General features: G+C 40.4%; 1 protein-coding gene across 3 annotated transcripts in view; it reads left to right on the forward strand.

Moving 5' to 3' along the window:
- Positions 1-25,837, forward strand: part of klc1a (kinesin light chain 1a) — a 51,333-nt gene that overhangs the window by 9,603 nt on the left and 15,893 nt on the right. The window contains exons 4-13 of one of the 3 annotated variants that reach the window (XM_062034027.1): positions 957-1,185; positions 1,600-1,687; positions 2,787-2,888; positions 4,453-4,626; positions 5,016-5,115; positions 5,200-5,252; positions 7,923-7,990; positions 8,065-8,173; positions 12,565-12,699; positions 14,951-16,967. In XM_062034027.1, the coding sequence (XP_061890011.1) occupies positions 957-1,185; positions 1,600-1,687; positions 2,787-2,888; positions 4,453-4,626; positions 5,016-5,115; positions 5,200-5,252; positions 7,923-7,990; positions 8,065-8,173; positions 12,565-12,699; positions 14,951-14,956 (1,064 nt within the window). In that variant the 3' untranslated portion in view covers positions 14,957-16,967. Of the gene's footprint in view, positions 1-956; positions 1,186-1,599; positions 1,688-2,786; positions 2,889-4,452; positions 4,627-5,015; positions 5,116-5,199; positions 5,253-7,922; positions 7,991-8,064; positions 8,174-12,564; positions 12,727-14,950; positions 16,968-25,837 lie in introns of those variants that run through there. The other 2 variants (XM_062034024.1, XM_062034025.1) reach the window with 2 other exon arrangements.

The following is a 25,837-nucleotide window of genomic DNA, read 5'->3' on the forward strand; positions in this document are numbered from 1 at the left end:
GGGAATTTTTAGTGTATTATTAGTGTTAAAAATATTCTTGTTCCAGATTTTTATGACCCTCTCAGTGACATGAATAGTGGGTTTTAACTGCACAGGCCCTTTGAGGTGACCTTCATTTTTAAGTGGATCTGAGCAGAGATCATCCTCAACAAAAACTGTCGGCTGCATTGTTCTTCAAACTGCATTCCAATTAGAGATGTCCGATAAATGCTTTAAAATGTAATATCGGGAATTATCTGTATCGTTTTTTTAATTATCTGTATCGGGTTTTTTTTGTTTTTTTGTTTTTTTAATTAAATCAACATAAAAAACACAAGATACACTTACAATTAGTGCACCAACCCAAAAAACCTCCCTCCCCCATTTACACTCATTCACACAAAAGGGTTGTTTCTTTCTGTTACTAATATTCTGGTTCCTACATTATATATCAATATATATCAATACAGTCTGCAAGGGATACAGTCCATAAGCACACATGATTGTGCGTGCTGCTGGTCCACTAATAGTACTAACCTTAACAGTTAATTTTACTCATTTTCATTAATTACTAGTTTTTAATGTAACTGTTTTTATATTGTTTTACTTTCTTTTTTATTCAAGAAAATGTTTTCAATTTATTTATCTTATTTTATTTTATTTATTTTTTTAAAAAGGACCTTATCTTCACCATACCTGGTTGTCCAAATTAGGCATAATAAGGTGTTAATTCCACGACTGTATATATCGGTATCGGTTGATATCGGTATCAGTAATTAAGAGTTGGACAATATCGGAATATCGGATATCGGTAAAAAGCCATTATCCGACATCCCTAATTCCAATTTTCACTTTTGTTTGCTTGAGGCTCCAACTGTTGCTCTTACATTTTGCGGTGGTAATCTCTGTTCACTTTCACTTCTCCTAATCTGCGGGGGGAGCAATGTCGTACCAACGTCCTCTGCTTGTTATTCCAGTGCAGACAGCGCACGGCAGCGCAGCCGCCGCCGCCGCCCAGCAGGGCGGCTACGAGATCCCGGCCCGCTTGAGGACCCTCCACAACCTGGTCATCCAGTACGCCTCCCAAGGCAGGTACGAGGTGGCCGTGCCCCTCTGCAAACAGGCCCTGGAGGACCTGGAGAAGACCTCCGGACACAACCACCCGGACGTGGCCACCATGCTGAACATCCTGGCCCTTGTCTACAGGTCAGTTGGTGAAAACGCAGCCACTGAAAAGGCCGCTTTTCTCGTTTTCCACACATCAACAATGATAAAAATATGATCTATATCAGTGAAGGGCACATTTCCACTGCTGTACAAGTGGACTAAAATCTGGTTGCATTGTGGGACTGGCTGCTAGACGACCGTAAAGGTCCTTTTGGAACACAGCAAACATGGCAGACGATTTACAGTGGAGTCAATGTTCCGGTTGGAACCAAACAAAAGAATGACCCAAACTAGCTGCACAAGTATTTTTATCCCCCTCCACAAATCCTCTCTGTTTAATGGTCTGTCCAGATTTGTGTTGGGACATGGGTGTGGGAAAGCTACTTAGAAAGCGGCGTACTGTTAGTGGAAGTCGTCCCCGAGCTTAATGTTTGGTGTCTTTGTGTCTGTCAGAGATCAGAACAAATACAAGGAGGCCGCCAACCTGCTGAATGACGCCCTGGCCATCAGGGAGAAGACTTTGGGCCGGGACCACCCTGCTGTGAGTTCATCTTCTCTCTCTCTAATTTAACCAATTGTCCATGACGCATGTGCATGTAATTGTTGAGAAGAGCGAGGCGTTATGTGCTTTCATTTACGATTATTTTACATTTGGTTGTATTTGACAAGAATTTTGCATCATTAGACTTATACAAATAATAATAGTAAAAAAAATCAAATCAAATGAAAAAAATCAATACATTTAACAAAAAAGACTTCCCTGTGTTTTCAGTGTTGGAACTAAGCCAACAAGCTACATGTTTACTGCAATATTGAGTGCTTGTTTTGCTAATTCGACTGAGGCAAGCTGAGTCTTACTTGTTTCGACTATTATCACCTTGACCTCTTTTTTTAATCTCTGTGTATTTAGGTAGCTAATGTGTCCTGCTTCTGCCTCTCCGATCAATACTAACCATTAAAAAAAAAGAAACCATCTAGGCAGCTCCCTCTCAGCTATTTTCTGTTGGATTTGTCATTGTTGAAATCCTATGAAAGCTTTTCCAAAGTAGACTTGGACATCCAGGCAGTGTGGATGATCACAAATAGAGATGCTCTATCGCCGTCCTGGATGAGGAAGCCACACAAACTAACTTACTGTTAACCCCCTCAGGACATTGTCAATATTGTCTGGACCTTCATCACTCTCCAGTTTGTGAGGTCAGCCCTTCCCCATCCTCCCATCCTGCTCGCCCACAAGGAAGTGATTCCGCATTGATTGCTGAAGTCACAGCGATCGACAGTCTTTTCCTCCTCACCTGATTGGCGCTCCTTATTTTCATTACCACAAACGTAGCGACCAATTTGAGCCAATCTACGCTCTTCACTTGTTTGAATTGGCAAAATAAACCCTGCACATTGACATGATCCAGAAACCGTTCTCTCTTCTTCCTCCATTGTGTGCCGCCTCCACGATCAAATTACAACCCACTCCAATGACTTCCTTTCTGCTTGTCGAGCGAGTGACTTCCTCCTCAGATCAGAGGTTGACGCTCACTTTGATGGAGCAACCAATCACTGCGCACGTGGGGGGTGGGAACGTGATGCAAGGCCACGAAATGCATTTTTTAAAGTAACAAAGGCTGCTGTTGTCCTTCCGTCAGGTTGCCGCCACCCTCAATAACCTGGCCGTGCTGTACGGGAAGAGAGGCAAGTACAAGGACGCGGAGCCTCTGTGCAAGCGAGCGCTGGAGATCAGAGAGAAGGTGAGTTCCTGCAATCTCTCAATGTCGCAGTCCTTCTTCAACAAGCATTAAAAAGCATTAAGTCATTTAATTGAGTTTGCGAAAATAGAGGCCTCACATGGCGTTAAAAAGCATTCATATTGATGTCCAGAGGCATTAAAACAAGGTTATGCGGTGAAATCACATGCTATTACACTGCAAAAAGTCAGTGTTCAAAAACAAGAAAAGAAAATACAAAAATTAGGGGTATTTTATTTGAACTACCGTATTTTTCGGACTATAAGTCGCAGTTTTTTTCATAGTTTGGGTGCGACTTATACTCAGGAGCGACTTATGTGTGAAATTATTAACACATTAGCGTAAAATATCAAATAATATTATTTAGCTCATTCACGTAAGAGACTAGACCATACTTGCCAACCCTCCCGTTTTTAGCGGGAGAATCCCGATATTCAGCGCCTCTCCCGACAACCTCCCGACAGAGATTTTCTCTCGACAAACTCCCAGTTTTCAGCCGGAGCTGGAGGCCACGCCCCAAAAAAAAAAAGTCTGCCGCAGCTGCGATTGGACCTGACCAGCCTCCGGGTACAAGTACTGGAGTACCAATTGCTTGCCAGGGAAGATCTTCCCCAGGAAGCAAGGATTGACCGGTTTTGGGCCATGCTAGGGAGAGATGGAAGATTCCACACTCTCGTGCATTTGATGAAAGCACTTTTGTGCGTGCCACACAGCAATGCATCATCAGAGAGGGTGTTCAGCATGGCTAGAAAAATAGTGACAGAGAATAGAAAGAGGATGGACAATTCAACCCTTAACAAAGCATTGTACTTTCAAGTACAACAATGAGTAGATGAGTGTTGTGTGTGTGTGTGTGTGTGTATATGTGTAAATAAATGAACACTAAAATTCAAGTATTTCTTTTATTTATATATATAATAAAAAAAAAAAAAAAAAAAAAAAAAAAAATATATATATATATATATATATATATATATATATATATATATATATATATATATATATATATAGCTAGAATTCACTGAAAGTCAAGTATATATATATATATATATATATATATGTATATGAAATACTTGAGTTGGTGAATTCTAGCTGTAAATATACTCTCCTCTTAACCACGCCCCCCAACCCCCACCCCCCACCTCCCGATATTGGAGTTCTCAAGGTTGGCAAGTATGGACTAGACGTATAAGATTTCATGGGATTTAGCGATTAGGAGTGACAGACTGTTTGGCAATGAAAAATACAGAAATTAGCCACTCCATTTTATAAGCCGCAGGGTTCATAGTGTAGGAAATAAGTAGCGGCTTATATTCCGAAATGTACGATACCTGCAGTAGGACAATGGCATTATAAGTAGCATTAAAAATGCATTAAAAAGCATCACATTAGATCTGCTGACACCTGCTTATAGTCTTCTGGAGGCCCTCATACGTAGTTAAGATGTTTGAAAACAAGCTAAGATGTTTGAAAACAAGCAATGCTGCAACTTCACGTGAGCCAAATGGCGGTTGGAAGTGTTTCGGCGTCGTCTTTGGCGCTTACCCCTGTTGTTGTCGTCGTCCAGGTGCTGGGAAAAGACCACCCGGATGTGGCCAAGCAGCTTAATAACCTGGCCCTGCTGTGTCAGAACCAGGGCAAGTACGAGGAGGTTGAGTACTACTACATGAGAGCACTGGAGATCTATCAGACCAAACTGGGGCCCGACGACCCCAATGTGGCTAAAACCAAGAATAACTTGGTAAGACGGGCATATTGATATCGTGTTTGGTAATGCTAATGGTTCAAGCATGCTTAAAGGGGTCCTATCCTCCTGTGAATACTTATGTATAGTGATTTCTTAGTTGTTGTTTTTTTAATATATTTGCAAACATTTCTAAAAAACGTTTTCACATTGTCATTATGTGTAGAATTTTGAGGACAAAAAGGCTGGAACATAACAAAATGTGGAAAAAGCGAAGCACTGTGAATACTTTCAGGATAAACATAACTGAGAAGTTTGAAATGTAGGATAGGACCTTTTTAACAAAGTTACCTTTAAGTGTGTCACATCATGTTTACACTTGCACCAATCAAGATTATTATGGAGGGATCCTCGCTGTGGTTTTAAATGTTCTCTGCCTCTCCCAGGCCTCCTGCTACCTCAAGCAGGGCAAGTTCAAGCAGGCGGAGACTCTTTACAAGGAAATCCTCACCCGGGCCCACGAGCGAGAGTTTGGCTCAGTTGACGGTAGGATGCGCACGTGTCCCGACTGGAGATCGCACACACACCTCACCAGCTTCTCACATCTCTCTTGTCGCGTTCACACTGCAGGTGAGAACAAACCAATTTGGATGCACGCCGAGGAGAGAGAGGAACAAAGCAAGGTGAGAGTGATTTAATATGTTTATACTCGGGAGCGACGAGCTGCGAACATGCATGAATGTATATGTTACCATTGTGACTTGGCCATGATGAACGTAGCACCTTAGTCGCGTAGAAAAACTAAAGAGATGGTCCGTTTTGAAGCTGGAATGAGGAAGACTAACTTCAATTAGCAGATTACCGTATTTTCTGGACTATAGAGCGTACCTGCTAAATTTAGGGGAACAAATATTTTCTAGGGATGTCCGATAATATCGGACTGCCGATATTATCGGCCGATAAATGCTTTAAAATGTAATATCGGAAATTATCGGTATCGGTTTTAACATTATCGGTATCGGTTTCTAAAAGTACAATTTATGACTTTTTAAAACGCCGCTGTGTACACGGACGTAGGGAGAAGTACAGAACGCCAATAAACCTTAAAGGCACTGCCTTTGCGTGCCGTCCCAGTCACATAATATCTACGGCTTTTCACACACACAAGTGAATGCGAGGCATACATGATCAACAGCCATACAGGTCACACTGAGGGTGGCCGTATAAACTACTTTAACACTGTTACAAATATGCGCCACACTGTGAACCCACACCAAACAAGAATGACAAACACATTTCGGGAGAACATCCGCACCGTAACACAACATAAACACAACAGAACAAATACCCAGAACCCCTTGCAGCACTAACTCTTCCGGGACGCTACAATATACACCCCCCCCCCAACCCCGCCCACCTGAACCTCCTCATGCTGTCTCAGGGAGCAGTGTAATGTTGGCATTTTTTTTCCATAACTTGAGTTGATTTATTTTGGAAAACCTTGTTACATTGTTTAATGCATCCAGCGGGGCATCACAACAAAATTAGGCATAATAATGTGTTAATTCCACAACTGTATATATCGGTATCGGTAATTAAGAGTTGGACAATATCGGATATCGGCAAAAAAGCCATTATCGGACATCTCTAATATTTTCCATATATTCGCTGCATGGGACTATAAGCCGCAGATATATATGTTTTGAAATGAGTTATTTACACATAAATATTCTGTAAATGTTTATTTACATACCATAAGTGTTTCCAAGCGGTGCCTGTAACACGGCAGATCAAACAAAACGGCAGTCATGGTCATGGACCCACTAGCTGCGGAAGCTAGCTGTCCAATCAGCTAAACAGACTCAATAACTCCACGGTGACGTTTTTGGTGAATTTACTGAGGAATTTGTGAAACTGAAACATTACAAAAAGAATGCTGTTGTAAGTTAAGTATACTAACACAGACACTCGTAAACGTGTTAGCATATTAGCTAAAGCTAACAACACTAGCGTCATTACAATCCAATCCAATCCACTTTATTTATATAGCACATTTAAACAACAAAAATGTTTCCAAAGTGCTGCACAACAATATTAAAAACAATATTCAAATATTATCTTTAGCTCCACCAATGACTGAATAAAAACAAAAATAAATATAAAACTAATATAAAAACAATATAAAAATAAATATGATTAAAAACGATTTTAAAGGGTAAAACCAATTAAAACAGTAAATAGAAATCAAAATTTAAAAAAAAAACACAGGGCAGAGGACCACACAACTCACATAGTGTTAAAAGCCAAAGAATAAAAGTGGGTCTTAAGACGAGACTTAAAACACTCCACTGTGGGAGCAGTTTGAACATGGAGGGGCGGAGTGTTCCAGAGCTTAGGGCCGACCACAGAGTCTCCCCTGGATTTAAGTCTGGTCTTGGGCACCACGAGCTGGATCTGGCTCTCGGACCTCAGAGCGTGCGCAGGAGTGTAAATTTGGATGAGGTCCGAGATATACTGAGGTGCCAGTCCATGTAAAGCTTTAAAAACAAAACAGCAAGGCCAGTGCAAACTCTGAAGAATTGGGGTTATATGCTGGCGTTTCCTGGCCCCTGTTAAAAGTCGTGCTGCCGCGTTCTGGGCTAACTGCAACCTGGAGAGAGCTTTTTGGCTAATGCCAGCATAAAGTGCATTGCAGTAGTCCAGGCGACTTGAAATCAAAGCATGCACGACTTATTCAAAAAGGTTAAAAGATGAAAACGGTTTTACCTTTACTAAAAGACGAAGATGATAAAAACACGATATACATATGATTACATTACGATTACAAACACTCCTACAGACATCACACATGGGACCGTTTACTAATAGGTTTAGTTATATTGTAAAACTTACAAACGTTGCTTTGAGTGATGAATGTCGAATCCGTTCGAGTAGAAACGCTATGGACGGCTCGAAGACGGAACGACACTATTTCCGGTTGAAAGCACATAATGGAAAGAAACTGCAGCACCTGCAGTGAGCAAACTCGTCCAAAAGATGGCGCCCTACAACAAACAATAAAAGTCCTTAGTTTTTGCTTGTTTGTTGTTGTTTTTAAACTATTTTAATTATGGCCGTCAGCGGAAAAAAATCCATAAAATAGCTGCACCGCCTTATAAGCTGCAGGAAAGAAAGCAGCGGCTGTGCAGTAGTCCAAGAAGCGGCACAAGCCTTCGGTTCACGAGAAGAACTTCTGAGGCCGCCATAATCCCACCGCCGCTACTTAACGCTTTTGACATTGGTTCACTTCCAGCATGAACTGCTTCAAGTGTGAAAGGAATATGAGGAGCTTAACGCTGCTTCTTGTCTCGCAGGGGAAGCAGAAAGACGGCTCGCCTTTCGGAGAGTACGGCGGCTGGTACAAAGCTTGTAAAGTTGACAGGTGAACAGAGAATCCCCAAGATGGCCGCCTTGCAGTGATTGTTTGTGATGAGATGTTCCCACTGGTTTGTGCAGCCCCACGGTCACCACCACCCTGAAGAACCTGGGCGCGCTCTACAAGCGGCAGGGCAAGTTTGAGGCCGCCGAGACCCTGGAGGAAGCTGCCATGCGTTCCAGGAAGCAGGTGTGGCAAGTTCCAGATTACACATGTGTGCCCACACGTTCTAAATAGTGTTGTGTGCGATTAATCGAAATCGACATACATGTTTTAATGTGTTTTTTTTCTCCGCCGTCGCCGGCATTTGATTGACAGCCATGTTGGCCAATCAGAATTGTTGAGCCTCGCGTTTGTTCGTCTCTCGTTTCAAACAGGAAGAAAGACGTCTTACTGTGTGCGTCGCTCTCAGCAACTAAATGTGTTTATTTAACAATGGAATCAACTGAACACAGTGAGCCCTCTTTTTTTACTGGTTCGAAATCTTTGTTGCGGCGAAAACCAGAGCGAGGCGCGCACACAAAGTACAGAGAGCTTTGCGGCTCGCCAGTGAATGCTGCAAAGTGACACAAATTAGGAGGGAAAAAATGATTGCAAAGCCAAATGTGCCGTCGTGGGAATATTTCAGCTTCAAATCCGATGGGCAATATGAGCCCATCAATAGAATAGGATAGAAAGAACTTTATTGATCCCTGGGGGAAATTCAGCTTTGACAGACGAATGAGTGAAAATGACACGATTACGTGATGGCAACAAACAAAAAGGCAACGTTCGACCTTGTTTTTCTAACTGGGGAAAAAAAAGCACTTTAAAATGTTCAATATTCATGTAGGTAAATTTTTCGCTTACAGAAATTAGTCCTATTTTATTTTTTTGTTTATTTATTTAGGATAGCGAAATTATTTACCTTCCAAAGACAGTACAATGGTAAAAAATTCTACAGTAATGAAAAACAAAAGTTTATATCCTTTTTAATGGTTACTTGCATTATTATTATATATTATGATGACATTACTTTATAAACACTGTATACCGTATTTTTCGGACTATAAGTCGCAGTTTTTTTCATAGTTTGGCCGGGGGTGCGACTTATACTCAGGAGCGACTTATGTGTGAAATTATTAACACATTACTGTAAAATATCAAATAATATTATTTAGCTCATTCACGTAAGAGACTAGACGTATAAGATTTCATGGGATTTAGCGATTAGGAGTGACAGATTGTTTGGTAAACGTATAGCATGTTCTATATGTTATAGTTATTTGAATGACTCTTACCATAATATGTTAGGTTAACATACCAGGCACGTTCTCAGTTGGTTATTTATGCCTCATATAACATACACTTATTCAGCCTGTTGTTCACTATTCTTTATTTATTTTAAATTGCCTTTCAAATTTCTATTCTTGGTGTTGGGTTTTATCAAATAAATTTCCCCCAAAAATGCGACTTATACTCCAGTGCGACTTATACACTACCGTTCAAAAGTTTGGGGTCACCCAAACAATTTTGTGGAATAGCCTTCATTTCTAAGAACAAGAATAGACTGTCAAGTTTCAGATGAAAGTTCTCTTTTTCTGGCCATTTTGAGCGTTTAATTGACCCCACAAATGTGATGCTCCAGAAACTCAATCTGCTCAAAGGAAGGTCAGTTTTGTAGCTTCTGTAACAAGCTTAACTGTTTTCAGATGTGTGAACATGATTGCACAAGGGTTTTCTAATCATCAATTAGCTTTCTGAGCCAATGAGCAAACACATTGTACCATTAGAACACTGGAGTGATAGTTGCTGGAAATGGGCCTCTATACACCTATGTAGATATTGCACCAAAAAGCAGACATTTGCAGCTAGAATAGTCATTTACCACATTAGCAATGTATAGAGTGTATTTCTTTAAAGATAAGACTAGTTTAAAGTTATCTTCATTGAAAAGTACAGTGCTTTTCCTTCAAAAATAAGGACATTTCAATGTGACCCCAAACTTTTGAACGGTAGTGTATATGTTTTTTTCCTTCTTTATTATGCATTTTCGGCCGGTGCGACTTATACTTCCAGTTTAAGATTATAATGTAGACAAAAGCTCTTGAGTCTGTCTGCATAAAGCCAAACATTTTTGATGTAAATAATTGTTCTAATTTGTGCGCCTTGAGACTCAAACGTGTTGATTGACAGTCTAAAAGTAGCATGTCTTCCTTCACTCGTTATTTTCTGAGTTCTATGCAATTTTATGTAACTTAAAATATGAAAATTGCAAATCGAATCACAATCGCAATTCTAGATAGAAAAATCGCAATTAGTTTTTTTCTCAAAATCGTGCAGCTCTTGCGTTGGCTGCAGGGTTGTGTGCGACAACAAATCAAGGACTGAAGTTGTGACAGCACACAATTAAACTAAATATTTAACTAGTATCAAAGGGAAGTTATAGGCGTGTAATGACAATAAAACAATTACACCTTCACTCTTTAACTTTAAAACGAGTGAATAGTACGATGTTACAGAAATGCTAATAAAGATGTATTTTACAGACAGAAAGTTACAAGAATGTACACTTTACCCCATGCTTACATCTCATTGTGCAACATGTGAAGGTTTTAAGGGGAACTAAAAGTGATCTCTGAAAGGGGTGCACAATATTTTCAAAGTAGGACCCTCACCCTAGACCAGGGGTGTCCAAACTTTTTGACTTGGGAGCCGCATTGGGCTAAAAAAAATAAATGTGTTTGTGTGTGTACATATTATTTTAATATGATGGATATGTTATTAAAATAGTAGATATTTAATTATTATAATTGGATATTAAGAGTATGTAAAAGTTAGACTTCTACCGTGTTTACTTCCGTGACAACCTCCTTAAAGTTTTGTAATCAATCAGAAAATATCAAGCAGCTAAAATGGGCCAATCATCGATAAGTGTGGGGAGATTGTTTTACATTTTTCCTATCATGCACTCTAATGGATTTAAGTGGGTGTAATTTAGATTTTTTTTTTATGGTATTTGGACGTTTTTTATAATATTCACAAAGTTCAGTGAGCAGGTTGTGTTATGTGTGACCATGTGTGTTGACCTTTATCTTAGTTGCATAATAGTTTTTTTTGCACCATGACTAGGGAAGGTTGTTTGGATTGTATCATATACGTGAATGCTGTGCTAGTATAACAACATTTCTTTCAAGGGTCATTAATTAGATTTACCCACATTGTCCACAAATATGTAGCATTCAGAGATCGCCTGGTATTTAAGATTAATAGGTTGGACACCCCTGCCCGAGACTTACAATACCAGTACATAGCTCTTGAAAAAGGTAGGTGGGTAGGTAGGTGGGTAGGTCTTTATTGTCATTGTACAAGTACAACGAAACTTTGTTTTCAGCACAAACCCGTTCAAGATTAGACAAAACAAACAGTGTACAGGGTTACAGAACAGGAACGCTGATTGGTTTGCCACAAGGCGCCCCGTAAAAGATGGGGGAAAAAGGTAAAACGCTGGGGAAGGATGAGTAAAAAAATTCGATCTAGACTGGGCTCCTAAGGGGGCCCAGTCTGGAGTGGGAAAAAACCTCCATAGCAAAGCACATATACATATTACAACGTACATCTCGAGATATTTAGCAACAGAGGGAAGGGAGTGCGAGGTCATGATGGTAGGCCGCAGCTCTCAGGCGCTGACCATCCATTCATCACCCCTATGGGATTTGCGTCGAGGGCTTTGGGTTGGGGGGGTGGTGTGTGTATGTGTGGCGTATATTTTTGTGAATGCATTTTTGTGTGTAAGCCCCAATCTTGTGTGTAAACAAGATTTTTGTTGTTGGTTCCATTGTAAGTGGGCCAAATCACGTACACTACCGTTCAAAAGTTTGGGGTCACATTGAAATGTCCTTATTTTTGAAGGAAAAGCACTGTACTTTTCAATGAAGATAACTTTAAACTAGTCTTAACTTTAAAGAAATACACTCTATACATTGCTAATGTGGTAAATGACTATTCTAGCTGCAAATGTCTGGTTTTTGGTGCAATATCTACATAGGTGTATAGAGGCCCATTTCCAGCAACTATCACTCCAGTGTTCTAATGGTACAATGTGTTTGCTCATTGGCTCAGAAGGCTAATTGATGATTAGAAAACCCTTGTGCAATCATGTTCACACATCTGAAAACGGTTTAGCTTGTTACAGAAGCTACAAAACTGACCTTCCTTTGAGCAGATTTGAGTTTCTGGAGCATCACATTTGTGGGGTCAATTAAACGCTCAAAATGGCCAGAAAAAGAGAACTTTCATCTGAAACTCGACAGTCTATTCTTGTTCTTAGAAATGAAGGCTATTCCACAAAATTCTTTGGGTGACCCCAAACTTTTGAAGGGTAGTGTATGTTAGAAAATAACCTCATGAAAATGACTGCTGTCATTTGATTAATAAAATAAAAAATGTAACTTATTAAGTCAGGTTTAAACAGGTATGGCCTCACTGTGCATGTCTGATGTTGCTCACATGTGCTCGGGGAGTTTTTGCGTTTGCTCAGACACATGAAAAATGAGGGGGAACACGTCATACACCCCACCGCCTAAATGATCTCCTTTCAGGGCCTGGACACGGCGCACAAGCAGCGCGTGGCCAACGTCCTCAGCGAGCCAGAGGCCCGCGAGAAGCAGCGCAGCCGAGAGAGCTTGACCTCGGACACGGTCAAGTATGAGAGCGGGCCTGACGGCGGCGAGGAAGTGAGTATGAGCGTGGAGTGGAACGGGGTAAGTACAGTACACAGCCCTCGCAAAGTTAGCGCACACGCTCACCGGCTATATGTTGTTGAGTGAGGTCATAGGTCAACTCATGTGATGCTGATTGACTGTAAGCCTGCAGTAGATCTACTTAGATTCACTCAACACCACTTTCCACCTAGCAGTACAGGTTGGTGCAGTTTTGGTTGCCATTGTCAAACATTGGGGAAGGTACCTGTAAGGAAAGAGCTCGACACAGCCCAGTGCGTCGAGACACTAATCCCAGACCTGCCAACATGTATGCATTCTAGTACTTGGCGCACATTTTGACACCCTGAACACGCTTGTTCTCCAGGTACGCACTTTGGTGTAATGTTGTATTCTCCGGGCTCACTTCTCCCCATGAAGACCCTCTTGCGTGGCATGGCGTAGACCGTAATAGCTGTTATTTGTCGGCCTGTCAAACGTTTTTTTTATTATGTATGCGACTCGTTCAGAAGGTGTAGACCAGGGGTGTCCAAGATTTTTGACTGGGGGGCCGCATTGGGCTTGAAAAATACATACGAGTACACTGCAAAAACTGAAATCTAAGTAAGATTAAATATCTCAAATAAGGGTATTTGCTTATTTTCTGTCTGATAAGATAATTCTTCTCACTAAGCAGATTTTATGTTAGTGTTTTACTTGTTTTAAGTGTTTTGGTCCTAAATGATCTCAGTAAGATATTACAGCTTGTAGCTGAGATTGTATGACCTATATTGAGTAAAACATGCTTGAAACTAGAATATCAACTGATGCAAAGCTGTGTCATCAACACTCACAAGTATAAAACTACTTTTTTAAAGTAATAATTTCTTATTTCAAGCATGAAAAAAAAAATCATGATGCTGAGCGCATTTCATTGTGTCAAGATAATGGCACTAGCATTTACTTAGTTTAAGAATATTTTTCAACATATTGAGAAAAAATGAATAATTTTTTTCTATCAAGAAAAGTGCACTTGTTATTAGTGAGAATATACTTATTTTAAAGTATTTTTGGGTTCATTTAGGTTAGCTAATTTTACTTGTTTTGGAAAGTCTTGACAAGCCAAATTTTCTTGTTCTATTGGCAGATAATTTTGCTTAGTTCAAATAAAATACCCCTCATTTTTGTATATTTTTTTTCTTGTTTTCTTGTTGTTTTTCTTACAACCCCCTGGCGCTGTTTTGTATTGTTTTTGTAATGTTTTGTACTTTTTTTTTAACTTACTTTGATTATTATTTTCAACTGTTTGTAAATGTTGAAATGTATAAATAAAGGTTTATATGTATAAAAAATACAACAACAAAAACAAAGAATTGCTATTGCGACATCCAGTGGACACATTTAGAACAGCAGTTTCTTTCCAGCTCATTTTTATACTTGGCAAACTCATCTGGCGGGCCGGATAAAACCTGTTGGCGGTTTGACATCACTGCACTAGACTTGTACTGCTGGGTGGAGATGTGCACTTAGTTGATATTCATATTCATGCACTGTAGTGCCATCTCACTTTTACACAAACAAACCACTGCCATATAGACTAGTCTTGTAGTTTGTAGTGCACATATTGCTTTCACTTTCACTCTTGGCTCTAAACATGTTGCAACTAACTGTGTTCATAAAAACAACAAAAAAAGAATCATCCACCCCTCCCCTCCGCCACTAGTGTATCATCTAGAATCTTCTGCGTTTTTTTATCCCTCCTGCTGCACCGCTCGCTTAGCAACAGTAGCCATAGCGCTCGACAACCAATCAGCATCTCCCGCTGCGAGTGCGCCGACACGCCGCAGCCGCTCTAGTCGTTGACAAAACAGGTGCGTGACAGGAAGTGACGCCCCAGCCACCAAGTGCACGCCCGTGACGGAGAGGTGTATACGTCGCCTCGGCGTGCGTCCTGCTTATGAGTATGTCAACATGGGCTCTGTACTGTACTCCTTCTTCATGTGTGACCTGTGCGTGTTTGCTCGCCGCTCTGATGCTTTTCTAATGTACTCAGTTCTCATCTCATTTCTGCACATCTGGCTGCTGCCTCCTTTTTTGTTCCATACAATGTATGCTGCAGTACATTTCCAGCTCGTTGCATGCGCCACCCGGTGGCACGAGCGAGAATTACACAACACATTTAATTCACCTGCTCAAATAACCTCTTCTGCTGTCTCTTCGTCACCTCTTCCTCTTCACCGTCTCCTCCTGCCCTTCCTGTCCTCCTTTTGTGTGCCCGGACCCGCAGGCCTAACTCCGGATGCCTTGTAACGCTTCTAAAAGCTCGTCTTCTGTGATGGACGCCTCGCCTCAAAACGCAGTTTTCCTCACCGCTGACCCCCCCTGCGCCCCAAATCCTCTGTCCTCTTCCGCCTTTCACCTCCGTTCGGAGCCGTCAAGCCTCGGCACGCCGGGAACAGGAAGCGTCTTGAGTGCGTAAATGTTGCCAGGACTTTATTCTTGCTGCTCTTCTCCTTTTCCTCCTGTAAAGAAGACACATTTTGTACATTTACTTAGGGGTGTAACGGTACATGTATTTGTATTGAACCGTTTCGGTACAGGGGTTTCGGTCCGGTTCGGAGGTGTACCGAACGAGTTTCCACACGAACATATTAAGTAGCCGCCTCCGCTTCCTTCTGCCTCTGTTTCTGTCAGTCCTCTACACAGCACCCAGCATTGTCCCACCCACACAACCATCTGATTGGTTACAAACAGAGCAGTAACAGCCAATCAGCAGTGTGTATTCGGAGCGGTAACAGCCAATCAGCAGTGCGTATTCAGAGCGGTAACAGCCAATCAGCAGTGCGTATTCAGAGCGCATGTAGTCAGTGATTAGCGTTTAGCAGGTAAGCATCAGGCAGCGGACTCTCCCCAAATGATAATAAAGACCTCCCAGTCAACTACTAGTAACATCACTCCTTCTAGAAATATAAAAGGCAGCTCAGCTCACTCACAGTCCTGGCTTCAGGTGAAGGCTAATTCGCTTTTAGCGTAACGTTAGCTCATTTTGCGGTGTGTGTGTGTGTGTGTGTGTGTGTGTGTGTGTGTGTGTGTGTGTGTGTGTGTGTGTGTGTGTGTGTGTGTGTGTGTGTGTGTGTGTGTGTGTGTGTGTGTGTGTGTGTGTGTTACGGACAGCAAAGCCCTGTCTGTCTGTTATTTCACTTTACCTTTTTCTGTGTTGATTGAGCTGTGTTGAAGCAGCAAAAAATGACATGTTAAATGAAGAGTTTCTGTCTCTGATAGTTGATATAATAATGTAAGTGCAGCATTAAGCCTACATGAACTCCATGGTGTTCAGGGATGAATAGTCTCTCCTATTGCTATTGTACCATTTTTTCAGCTATAGTTACATTAATCATTAGTAATGGAGCGGCCTAGTTTTGAATGGCAGGGTCCCTGCTATCACATGTTGATACAAATATAACATTTCCATAATAAAAATCAACTACAGGCTTCCCAGCTGCTGTAATAAATTAAGCATGATGAGTTGACTTGAAACTGTTTAATGTTGCACTTTTTATATGTAGAAGTATATGTCATTTTATTTAATCTGAGCAACAACTTGAGGCAGTTTAAAGTTGATTAACGTGGGCAGAATTATTACAGTGTTCCCAATGTTAAAAGGATAAAGCCATTGTTTACAAATTTGGTAAATAAATAACCAAAAAATTTATATTTTGTTGTTTTCTTACTGTACCGAAAATGAACCGAACCGTGACATCTAAACCGAGGTACGTACCGAACCGAAATTTTTGTGTACCGTTACACCCCTACATTCAATGCATGCATGCTAAGCAGACATCCACATCTTAGCTTTGTGTTATAGCTCACCAAGCCAATTAGTGTAATATATGATAATATAATCCAATAATTCTGAAAATGCCCGCCTTAGTGCATTCACGTAGTTCCCACACAATAGGTCCACTTGGACAACTCCGCCAAGCTGATGACGTCACAGTCAGGTGACCAACAAAAACACTCCGTAAGTGACATGCTATTCTCTCATTTAGTGCTGTCTCTGAATCCTGGCGCTGTAAATATTTCAAAGATCTAGCAAGTGAGCGTAATGTGTGTAGTTAGTGCTGTGTGTGTCTCATGGAGAGGCGAAAGGTCAGAGTGGAGTCCGGCGGCAGTAGTTTGTGCATGTCCATGTTCTTACTGCACATGACTGTGTACTTATATATTCTTCTTCTACTAATCTTCTGCCTGTGCTCTCCTCTTTGTGCATATTTCTTAACTTCTAATAAAACTTCACCTCAACTTTTTCAGCTTCTTGGTGTCGCTTCTTCTCTGCTTCGTCTTTTCAGCTTTCATGACAAACCCTGTTTGCTTTGAGTGTTAAAGAGGACCTGCACTTTTTGGGGGGGATTTTTGCCTATTGTTCACAATCATTATGAGAGACAAGAAGACAAAAAATTATTATTATTTTTTTTTTTTCACTTTCTAACATAAATAGCCTCTCGTTCTTGGTGGCTACACTGCAAAAACTGAAATCTAAGTAAGATTAAATATCTCAAATAAGGTTGATATTTGCTTATTTTCTGTCTAATAAGATAATTCTTCTCACTAAGCAGAATTGTTTTATTTGTTTTAAGGGTTTTGGTCCTAAATTATCTCAGTAAGATATTACAGCTTGTTACTGAGATTTTATAGATAGATAGATAGTACTTTATTGATTCATTCAGGAGAGTTCCCTCAGGAAAATTAAAATTCCAGCAGCAGTGTACAGAATTGAGATCGAATTTAAAAAGTACAAAGTAAATAATGGGGGAATAAATGGAAACAAAATAGAAAAATATTTCAATAAGAATACAAATAAAAAGCAACAACGAGAATAAAAATACAACAGTAAAATAAGAATATAACAAGAGAAACTAGGCAGTAGTGACCATGTTATGAAATGAAATGAAATGAAATGAATTATATTTATATAGCGCTTTTTCTCTAGTGACTCAAAGCGCTTTACATAGTGAAACCCAATATCTAAGTTACATTTAGACCAGTGTGGGTGGCACTGGGAGCAGGTGGGTAAAGTGTCTTGCCCAAGGACACAACGGCAGTAACTAGGATGGCGGATGCGGGGATCGAACCTGCAACCCTCAAGTTGCTGGCACGGCCACTCTACCAACCGAGCTATACCGTTATGAAAAAGTATTTCATTGTTATTGTTTTGCATCCCCTGTCATCCTAGTACTCCCCTCCCCCCAAGTACCTTATGACCTATATTGAGTAAAACATGCTTGAAACTAGAATATCAACTGATGCAAAGCTGTGTCATCAACACTCACAAGTATAAAACTACTTTTTTAAAGTAATAATTTCTTATTTCAAGCATGAAAGAGACAATTGTGTCTCATAATTAAAACAGATGACAGCCAAATTGACTTTGCTGTTTTATTTTCAATGAAACAATAGAAAATACGTACTCATATAGTAGTACAGTTGGCACAGTACAGTAAACTGACAGTTAATATTTAAACATTTGACATTTCAAACAATTTTGAACAGAAATAGTTCATGCACATTCAGATAAATTCGTCAAAATTACAATTTAAAAAATTTTGGGCCGGGGGCCGGGCTGTATATATGCGCACTAATTGACTGAAAGAGCACGCACTTGGCGCGATGATGTCATGTTATCGATGGAAAAATGCATTTTTAGACAATATGATTTGCCCGAGCGGCTAGGAGACCCCGAGAGTAACAAGCGGTTGCCTTGTTGCCTTTCCATTAAGAACAATAAATTAGTTTTTAGTGTAAGTTTGCTGGTTTCACAAAATGTAATGCCGAGCGCATATCATTATGTCAAGATAATGGCACTAGCATTTACTTCATTTAAGAATATTTTTCAACATATTGAGCAAAAAGGTCTCTTTTTTTTCTACCAAGAAAATTGCACTTGTTATTAGTGAGAATATACTTATTTTAAGGTATTTTTGGGTTAATTGAGGTTAGCTAATTTTACTAGTTTTGGACAAATTTTCTTGTTCTATTGGCAGATAATTTTGCTTAGTTCAAATAAAATACCCCTCATTTTTGTATTTCTTTTCTTGTTTTTGAACACTGAGTTTTTGCAGTGTAGCAATGCAGCTAATGGTAGCAATCAGTTCTACCTCTAAATCACTTTAAAAATGCATTCAAAAACTGTCAACAATACTTCATGTACGTTCTGTAACCTGTATAATAACCAAGTTGTAGCGACATTGTTATTGTAAGAGCGAACACTGAGGAACTCTTTTTGTAGCATAGTAACACATCGGCATGCTATGGTATTAGCCGTAAAAGCTTTTGATTGATTGATCCATCCATTTTCTACCGCTTGTCCCTTTCGGGGTCGCGGGAGGTCGCTGGAGCCTATCTCAGCTGCATTCGGGCGGAAGGCGGGGTACACCCTGGACAAGATAAAAATCTAGTCTTTTTATCTTACATTTTGACAGCTCATTTTTGCAGTGTACACTACTGAATATTTATGCTCATATTTAAGGATGCACGATTATTATCAGACACAATTCTTGTGCCAATATGAGGAATTATAATGTCACACAGATAAATATAAGAAATATGCTGCCATAACCAATGGAAAAAAAAATATCCCATTGTGCTGTGTAGGTAGGTTAGGGTGAGCAAATCAGACACTCCTTTCCTGTTGTAAACGTCCCCTATAAACAGATGTCCGTGGTGTGGGACTTCTTCACTGTTTTAGAGGAAGACATTTTCATGTTATTTGCACCAAATGTTCTGCAAACATTCCGGAATTCAAGGAGGGTGGGGGACCAGAGGTGGGTACAGTAGCCAGAAAGTGTACTCAAGTAAGAGTACTGTTACTTTAGAGATGTATTACTGAAGTAAAAGTAAGGAGTGATCACCCAAATATTTACTTGAGTAAAAATAAAAAGTATGTTGTGAAAAAAATACTCAAGTATTGAGTAACTGATGAGTAACCTGTTCGTTTAATGATGACGGCAACAAATAATGCACAAAAACATAAAAATAGCAATGAGCGAATTCAGAGCCAGGAATATCTGTTAAGCAACTAAAACAATAATATATATTAAATAACAATACATTAACATAGAAAAAAATTAAGGCAAATTGAGCCACAATAACTTAACAGCACCATAGGCTCAGTAGGCAGAGGAAAATAACAAGTTAGCCTTTACGCAAACCATAAACTGATAGGTGTGGGCTGCATCTGGGAACACACTGATTGGTGTTTCTATGCATGTGTGTGTTTGTGTGTGTGTGTGTGTTTGTGTCTATGAGGTTGCAGTGCGTTAATAAATGTCCCCACACGATGTACATTTGACAGTGATTCATAGCAGGGAAGCTAACATCAGCCTACGGTGACAGCCAAAATATCTACTAAGGTTACTTACCGCGATGTGCTTCCGCAAATTTGATGTTGAGTTCATGTAAGCTTAAGCTTGTTAATCATGTGACTGCCTGGCTCCGTTTGATTGGTGAAACGGAGTCAGACGTCACCAGTGACTGCATTTGATTGGTGAAACAGGCATGCGATAGATCCTACTTTGAAGGTCTGTTTGACAAACCAAAACAAACAAAGCGTGCATTAACAGATCGATAAAAATCAGTAGCGAGCTGAATGTAGATAAATGGAGTGGAGTAAAAGTAGCGTTTCTTCTCTATAAATATACTCAATTAAAAGTATGTTGCATTAAAACTACTCTTAGAAGTACAATTTATCCCAAAAGTTACTCAAGTAGATGTAACGGCGTAAATGTAGCGCGTTACTACCCACCTCTGGGGGGGACATTGTGCTTCAACACATCAGCCACCTGAAACCCCAGCATAGCTGCGACAGGGTTTTGAAAGCCAACGGAGACTTCTGCTACTAAAGACCCTACCGCAAAGAAAGGTGTGCAAAAACACTTTACTGTATTTTCCGGACTATAAGGCGCACTTAAAATAATTTTTTTCTCTCAAAACTTGACATTGCGCCTTATAACCCGGTGCACCTAATGTAAGGAATCATTTTGGTTGAGCCTACCGACCTCGAAGCTAGTAGATGGCAGTCAAACATAAGAGATACGTGTAGGCTGCACTACGATGGGTGTCAAGTAAACACCAACAACATTTTATATATTCCATTGAAAATATAGAACATTACACACGGCGCTCAAAAATCTATCAAAATGTTTTAGTACGACTTTGGTAAGCTATGAAGCCACGCCGCATGAAGGATTGTCGGCCAATTAAACATACGAGTAATATGATGGTGTGTGTATAAGGTAAGACATGTTATCTGGCGTTTTGTTTCGCAATATTATGCAAAAGAAACTTTTCTGACTTTCTGGTACCTGCTGATGTGTATTTGGGATCTGCATAAATCCTGAAAAATTGCGCGTGTCCGCCTTTGTAGTCCGTGCCAACACCGTAGTCGATAAGCTTCTTCTTTTTCCTCTATCTTCTTGTTATGGGACATTCATCCTCCGCTGTTGCCATTTCTAATATAAAGTTGTGCAAAGTTCCTACTTCTATCTGTCAGTAAACTCACCATGAAAGCACTAAAACATACCGGTGTAGTGAGTTGGCATTATTCACCCAAGGAACTTTAGTTATTAGAGTTCCGGTCGGACGTTTTTTCACGGGACACATTTCCGGTGTTGTTGTTTCAGGATGAGGAGATGCTGCTCCGTTATTGATTGAAGTAAAGTCTGAATGTCATTAAAACAGTTAGCTCCATCTTTTGACACTTCAACTGCCGTCCTTGCACGCTACACCGCTACAACAAAGATGACGGGGAGAAGACGCTGTCGAAGGTGAGCCACGTAAATAAGACCGCCCACAATCGGCGCATCCGGAAGCGACTGTCAGAAAGCGGCTTGAAGATGATCTGTAAAACATCATCTATGCAACATTTTGACCAAAAAAACCACCATTACATGTTATGTAGACCAGTGGTCCCCAACCACCGGGCCGATTGGTACCGGGCCGCGCAAGAAATTAAAAAAAATAAAATAAATACTTTTTTTTTTTTTTTTTTAATTAAATCAACATAAAAAACACAATATATACATTATATATCAATATAGATCAATACAGTCTGCGGGGATACAGTCCGTAAGCACACATGATTGTATTTCTTCTCCCCCTCCTAAACACCCCCCCCCCCCCCCCCTCAAGCGTTGACCGGTCCTCAGCTACAAAAAGGTTGGGGACCACTGATGTAGACCACAAGGAAGTCTTTTACATGTAGAAAGAAATTATAATAATTAGAGATATCCGATAATGGCTTTTTTGCCGATATCCGATATTCCGATATTGTCCAACTGTTAATTACCGATTCCGATATCAACCGATACCAATATATACAGTCGTGGAATTAACACATTATTATGCCTAATTTTTTTGTGATGCCCCGCTGCATGCATTAAACAATGTAACAAGGTTTTCCAAAATAAGAGAACAACTTCAACTCAAATTATGGAAAAAAAGTGCCAATGTGGCACTGCCATATTTATTATTGAAGTCACAAAGTGCATTTATTTTTTTAACATGCCTTAAAACAGCAGCTTGGAATTTGGGACATGCTCTCCCTGAGATAATCCTGATACCCACTACAACTATGGGAAATACTGTACTTTGACTTTCACAATGTCTAAGTCTAAGAAAGTGCATTATTCTTTATTTATTTTAAAAATGCCTCAAAACAACAGCTACAAAAACAAAGAAGGCACACAGCTTCAGTCCAGAGTATACTAGAGTAATAAAGTAAACAATAACATAGTCCTCATTTAGTGCAAGTCTGCCTGGCATACTGTATAACAGGAAATTATCAACTGGGCTCAATCTGCGCTGCTCTAACGTATTTGTATGAGTAACACAAATGTGCTGCAAGCTAGTGGTGAGTGCTTGAAGTGGCCTACCAGTCAGCCAGAACTTCTGAAATCCTGCGTTGAGACAGGGCAGCTCCGTTCACTGCAAACTGCAAAGTGTGCGCTATGTTGTATTTCTGTTTTTTCTCGGCGGAATCTTTAAAGGCCTACTGAAAGCCACTACTACCGACCACGCAGTCTGATAGTTTATATATCAATGATGAAATCTTAACATTGCAACACATGCCAATACGGCCGGGTTAACTTATAAAGTGCAATTTTAAATTTCCCGCTAAACTTCCGGTTGAAAACTCCTTTGGATGATGACGTATGCGCGTGACGTAGCCAGTGTAACAGGAGAATCGGTAGCCCATTGAAGCTAATACAAAATAGCTCTGTTTTCATTTCATAATTCCACAGTATTCTGGACATCTGTGTTGGTGAATCTGTTCCAATTTGTTCATTGCATTATGGAGAAAGAAGCTGAGCAAGCAAAGAAGAAAGTTGTCGGTGCGAAGCGGAGTATTTTGCGAGGGAAGTAAGCAACACAACACAGTCGGTGTTTCATTGTTTACATTCCCGAAAGATGCAGTCAAGATCGAAGAACTCTGACAACAGAGACTCTTATCTGGAGGACTTTGACTTCGATACACAGACGCCTGTAGAGAACTGGGACAACACAGACTCTTACCAGGATTACTTTGATTTGGATACACAGACGCAGACGTGCTACCGTGAGTACGCAGCTGCGCTTCCAAACATTTGATCGCTTGCCCGTACGTGCATGTCACGTACGTAACTTTGGGTTAATATATAAGCTTTATGAACCTTGGGTTAGGTGAACGGTCCTTTGGGCTGAGTGATTGTGTGTTTTGTGCAGGTGTTTGAATTGTATTGGCGGGTTATATGGACGGGAGCTAGGAGCTAGCATAACAAACACCTAGGTGTTTGTTATGCGAGATTAATTTGTGGCATATTAAATATAAGCCTGGTTGTGTTGTGGCTAATAGAGTATATATATGTCTTGTGTTTATTTACTGTTGTAGTCATTCCCAGCTGAATATCATGTCCCACCCGCCTCTCACAGCATCTTCCCTATCTGAATCGCTTCCACTCCCCACTAGTCCTTCACTTGCATTTTCCTCATCCACAAATCTTTCATCCTCGCTCAAATTAATGGGGAAATCGTCGCTTTCTCGGTCCGAATCGCTCTCACTTCTGGCTGCCATCACTAAACAATAGGGAACTTTGCGGAAATGTTCAACTGACTACGTCACACTACTTCCGGTAGGGGCAAGGCTTTTTTTTGTCAGATACCAAAAGTGGCGATCTTTATCGTCGTCGTTCTCTACTAAATCCTTTCAGCAAAAATATGGCAATATCGCAAAATGATCAAGTGTGACACATAGAATAGATCTGCTATCCCCGTTTAAATTTAAAAAAATCATTTCAGTAGGCCTTTAAGTGACAACTATGTGGTACTACTTTTTTTCGGTGTTTGCTTTTCATCCATCTTCCGCTTGTATTCATCGTGTATCTTCTTAGGATTCTTGAAGAGGTGGGAGATCAAATTGCTCGTATTAAAGGAAGACGTCTTGGTTCCTCCTCGCATAACCAACTTTTTGCAGTCATTGCAAATTGCCAGTTTTTTATCCGTCAGACACACTTTAAAATAATCAGACATGGTGTCGTTAGTCAGTCGCCGAGCGAGCTCGCTTGTTAGCCACGGCTACAGCACCGGCAACAACACACTCTTGCTGTTGGTATGCTCCGCTCATGGCGGTTTGGTGAGGTCATCAAGTGTCGCCAGTAAACCTCTCATGCTGCAGTCGTCAACTCCTGTGTTGTGTGTGGGAGAGGGGAGAGGCGAGGGGCTGCTGACTGGGTTTATACCCGTGTTTTACCGGATATGTATCGCTCCGTACAACGGCGTTTTAAAAAGTAATTAATTGTACTTTTTGAAACCGATACCGATAATTTCCGATATCACATTTTAAAGCATTTATCGACATCTCTAATAACAATATGACTCCTTTAATGCGCCCTATAATCTGGTGCGCCTAATATATGAAAAAAGATAAAAAATAGACCATTAATAGTGCGCTTTATAATCCGTCCGGAAAATACGGTAATCAAAATGAAAGGAAATATCACATATGAAATTATCTATATTGGTTTTGAGAAGCAGAAAGTTATTTGTATCTATCAGCTTGGGGGGGGGGACATTGTCTATTAATATTATTTATTACTATCAACATTTTCTATTTTCTCACTACAATCCTGCTCTATTTTCCTATTTACGTCGGGTTTTGTTTATTTGAGGTTCCACAAGAGTATCTCCAGGCGGGTCCTCATAGTGGCGCCCTGCACGTATAGATGGCCACGCCCACGGCGAATACTTCGTATTTCGTGACCGCTTGTATTTGATTACAGAGTAAATGCGAGAAACAGGCTTCCACATTTATTGCGTACCAATCTGCAGCGGAGGTAGGATGTTAACAAGGTGGCACCAACTCCATCCTTAGTCGTCTTCTTCTGCGGCGTACCTATAAACTCCCCCAATCATACCTTTTATAGACATTGTTTTGTGTGCGGGGAACAGAACAGGGTCTTCGCCAAAGTGTTAAGTCCGACCTTGCATTCATTCGTTCAGAGCCAAGTATGGAAGTATTGTTGTCGCAAAATTATTTGCAAACTTGTATCTCCATCTGTGTGTGTCTGTAATCCAATTCACCTGTCTGTGTACTGATGTGTGTGTCTGTATCTCAATGTGTGTGTAATCAGAGGTGTTTTAAGTTGTCTGTCTGTATTATGATTTGTCTGCGGGTCCCTCCGTAGTTTGATGTGTATGTGTAAAAAAATACAAATACACATGTGTCCGTATTTGGATTTGTGTAAAGCAGGAAACCTCGATTGGCTGTCTTTTTCCGCAACAGTTTTGTGTGTGTAATCATATTTGTGTGTGTGCGTGCAATACAATCTGTGCATGCGTAGTCAGATTTGTGTGCGGGTGATCATATTTGGGTGTGCATTGCTTCTCAAATATTCTTCCCCGAGGAAGAAAAAAATACTTTCCGTACTAAGAGTTGTGAGTGTAATCATATTTGTGTGTGCGTGTAATACAATCTGTGTGCGTAATCATTTGTATGTGTGTGTGATACAATACATGTGTCTGTTCTAAGAGCTGTGTGTGTGTGTGCGTAATCATATTTATGTGTGCGTGTAATACGATGTGTATCTGGGTTGTGTGTGTATAATATTTGTGTGTGCATGTAATACAGTCTCTGTGTGCGTAATCT

This window comes from Entelurus aequoreus, linkage group LG23 (genome assembly GCF_033978785.1).
Source record: "Entelurus aequoreus isolate RoL-2023_Sb linkage group LG23, RoL_Eaeq_v1.1, whole genome shotgun sequence".
Lineage (NCBI taxonomy): Eukaryota > Metazoa > Chordata > Actinopteri > Syngnathiformes > Syngnathidae > Entelurus > Entelurus aequoreus.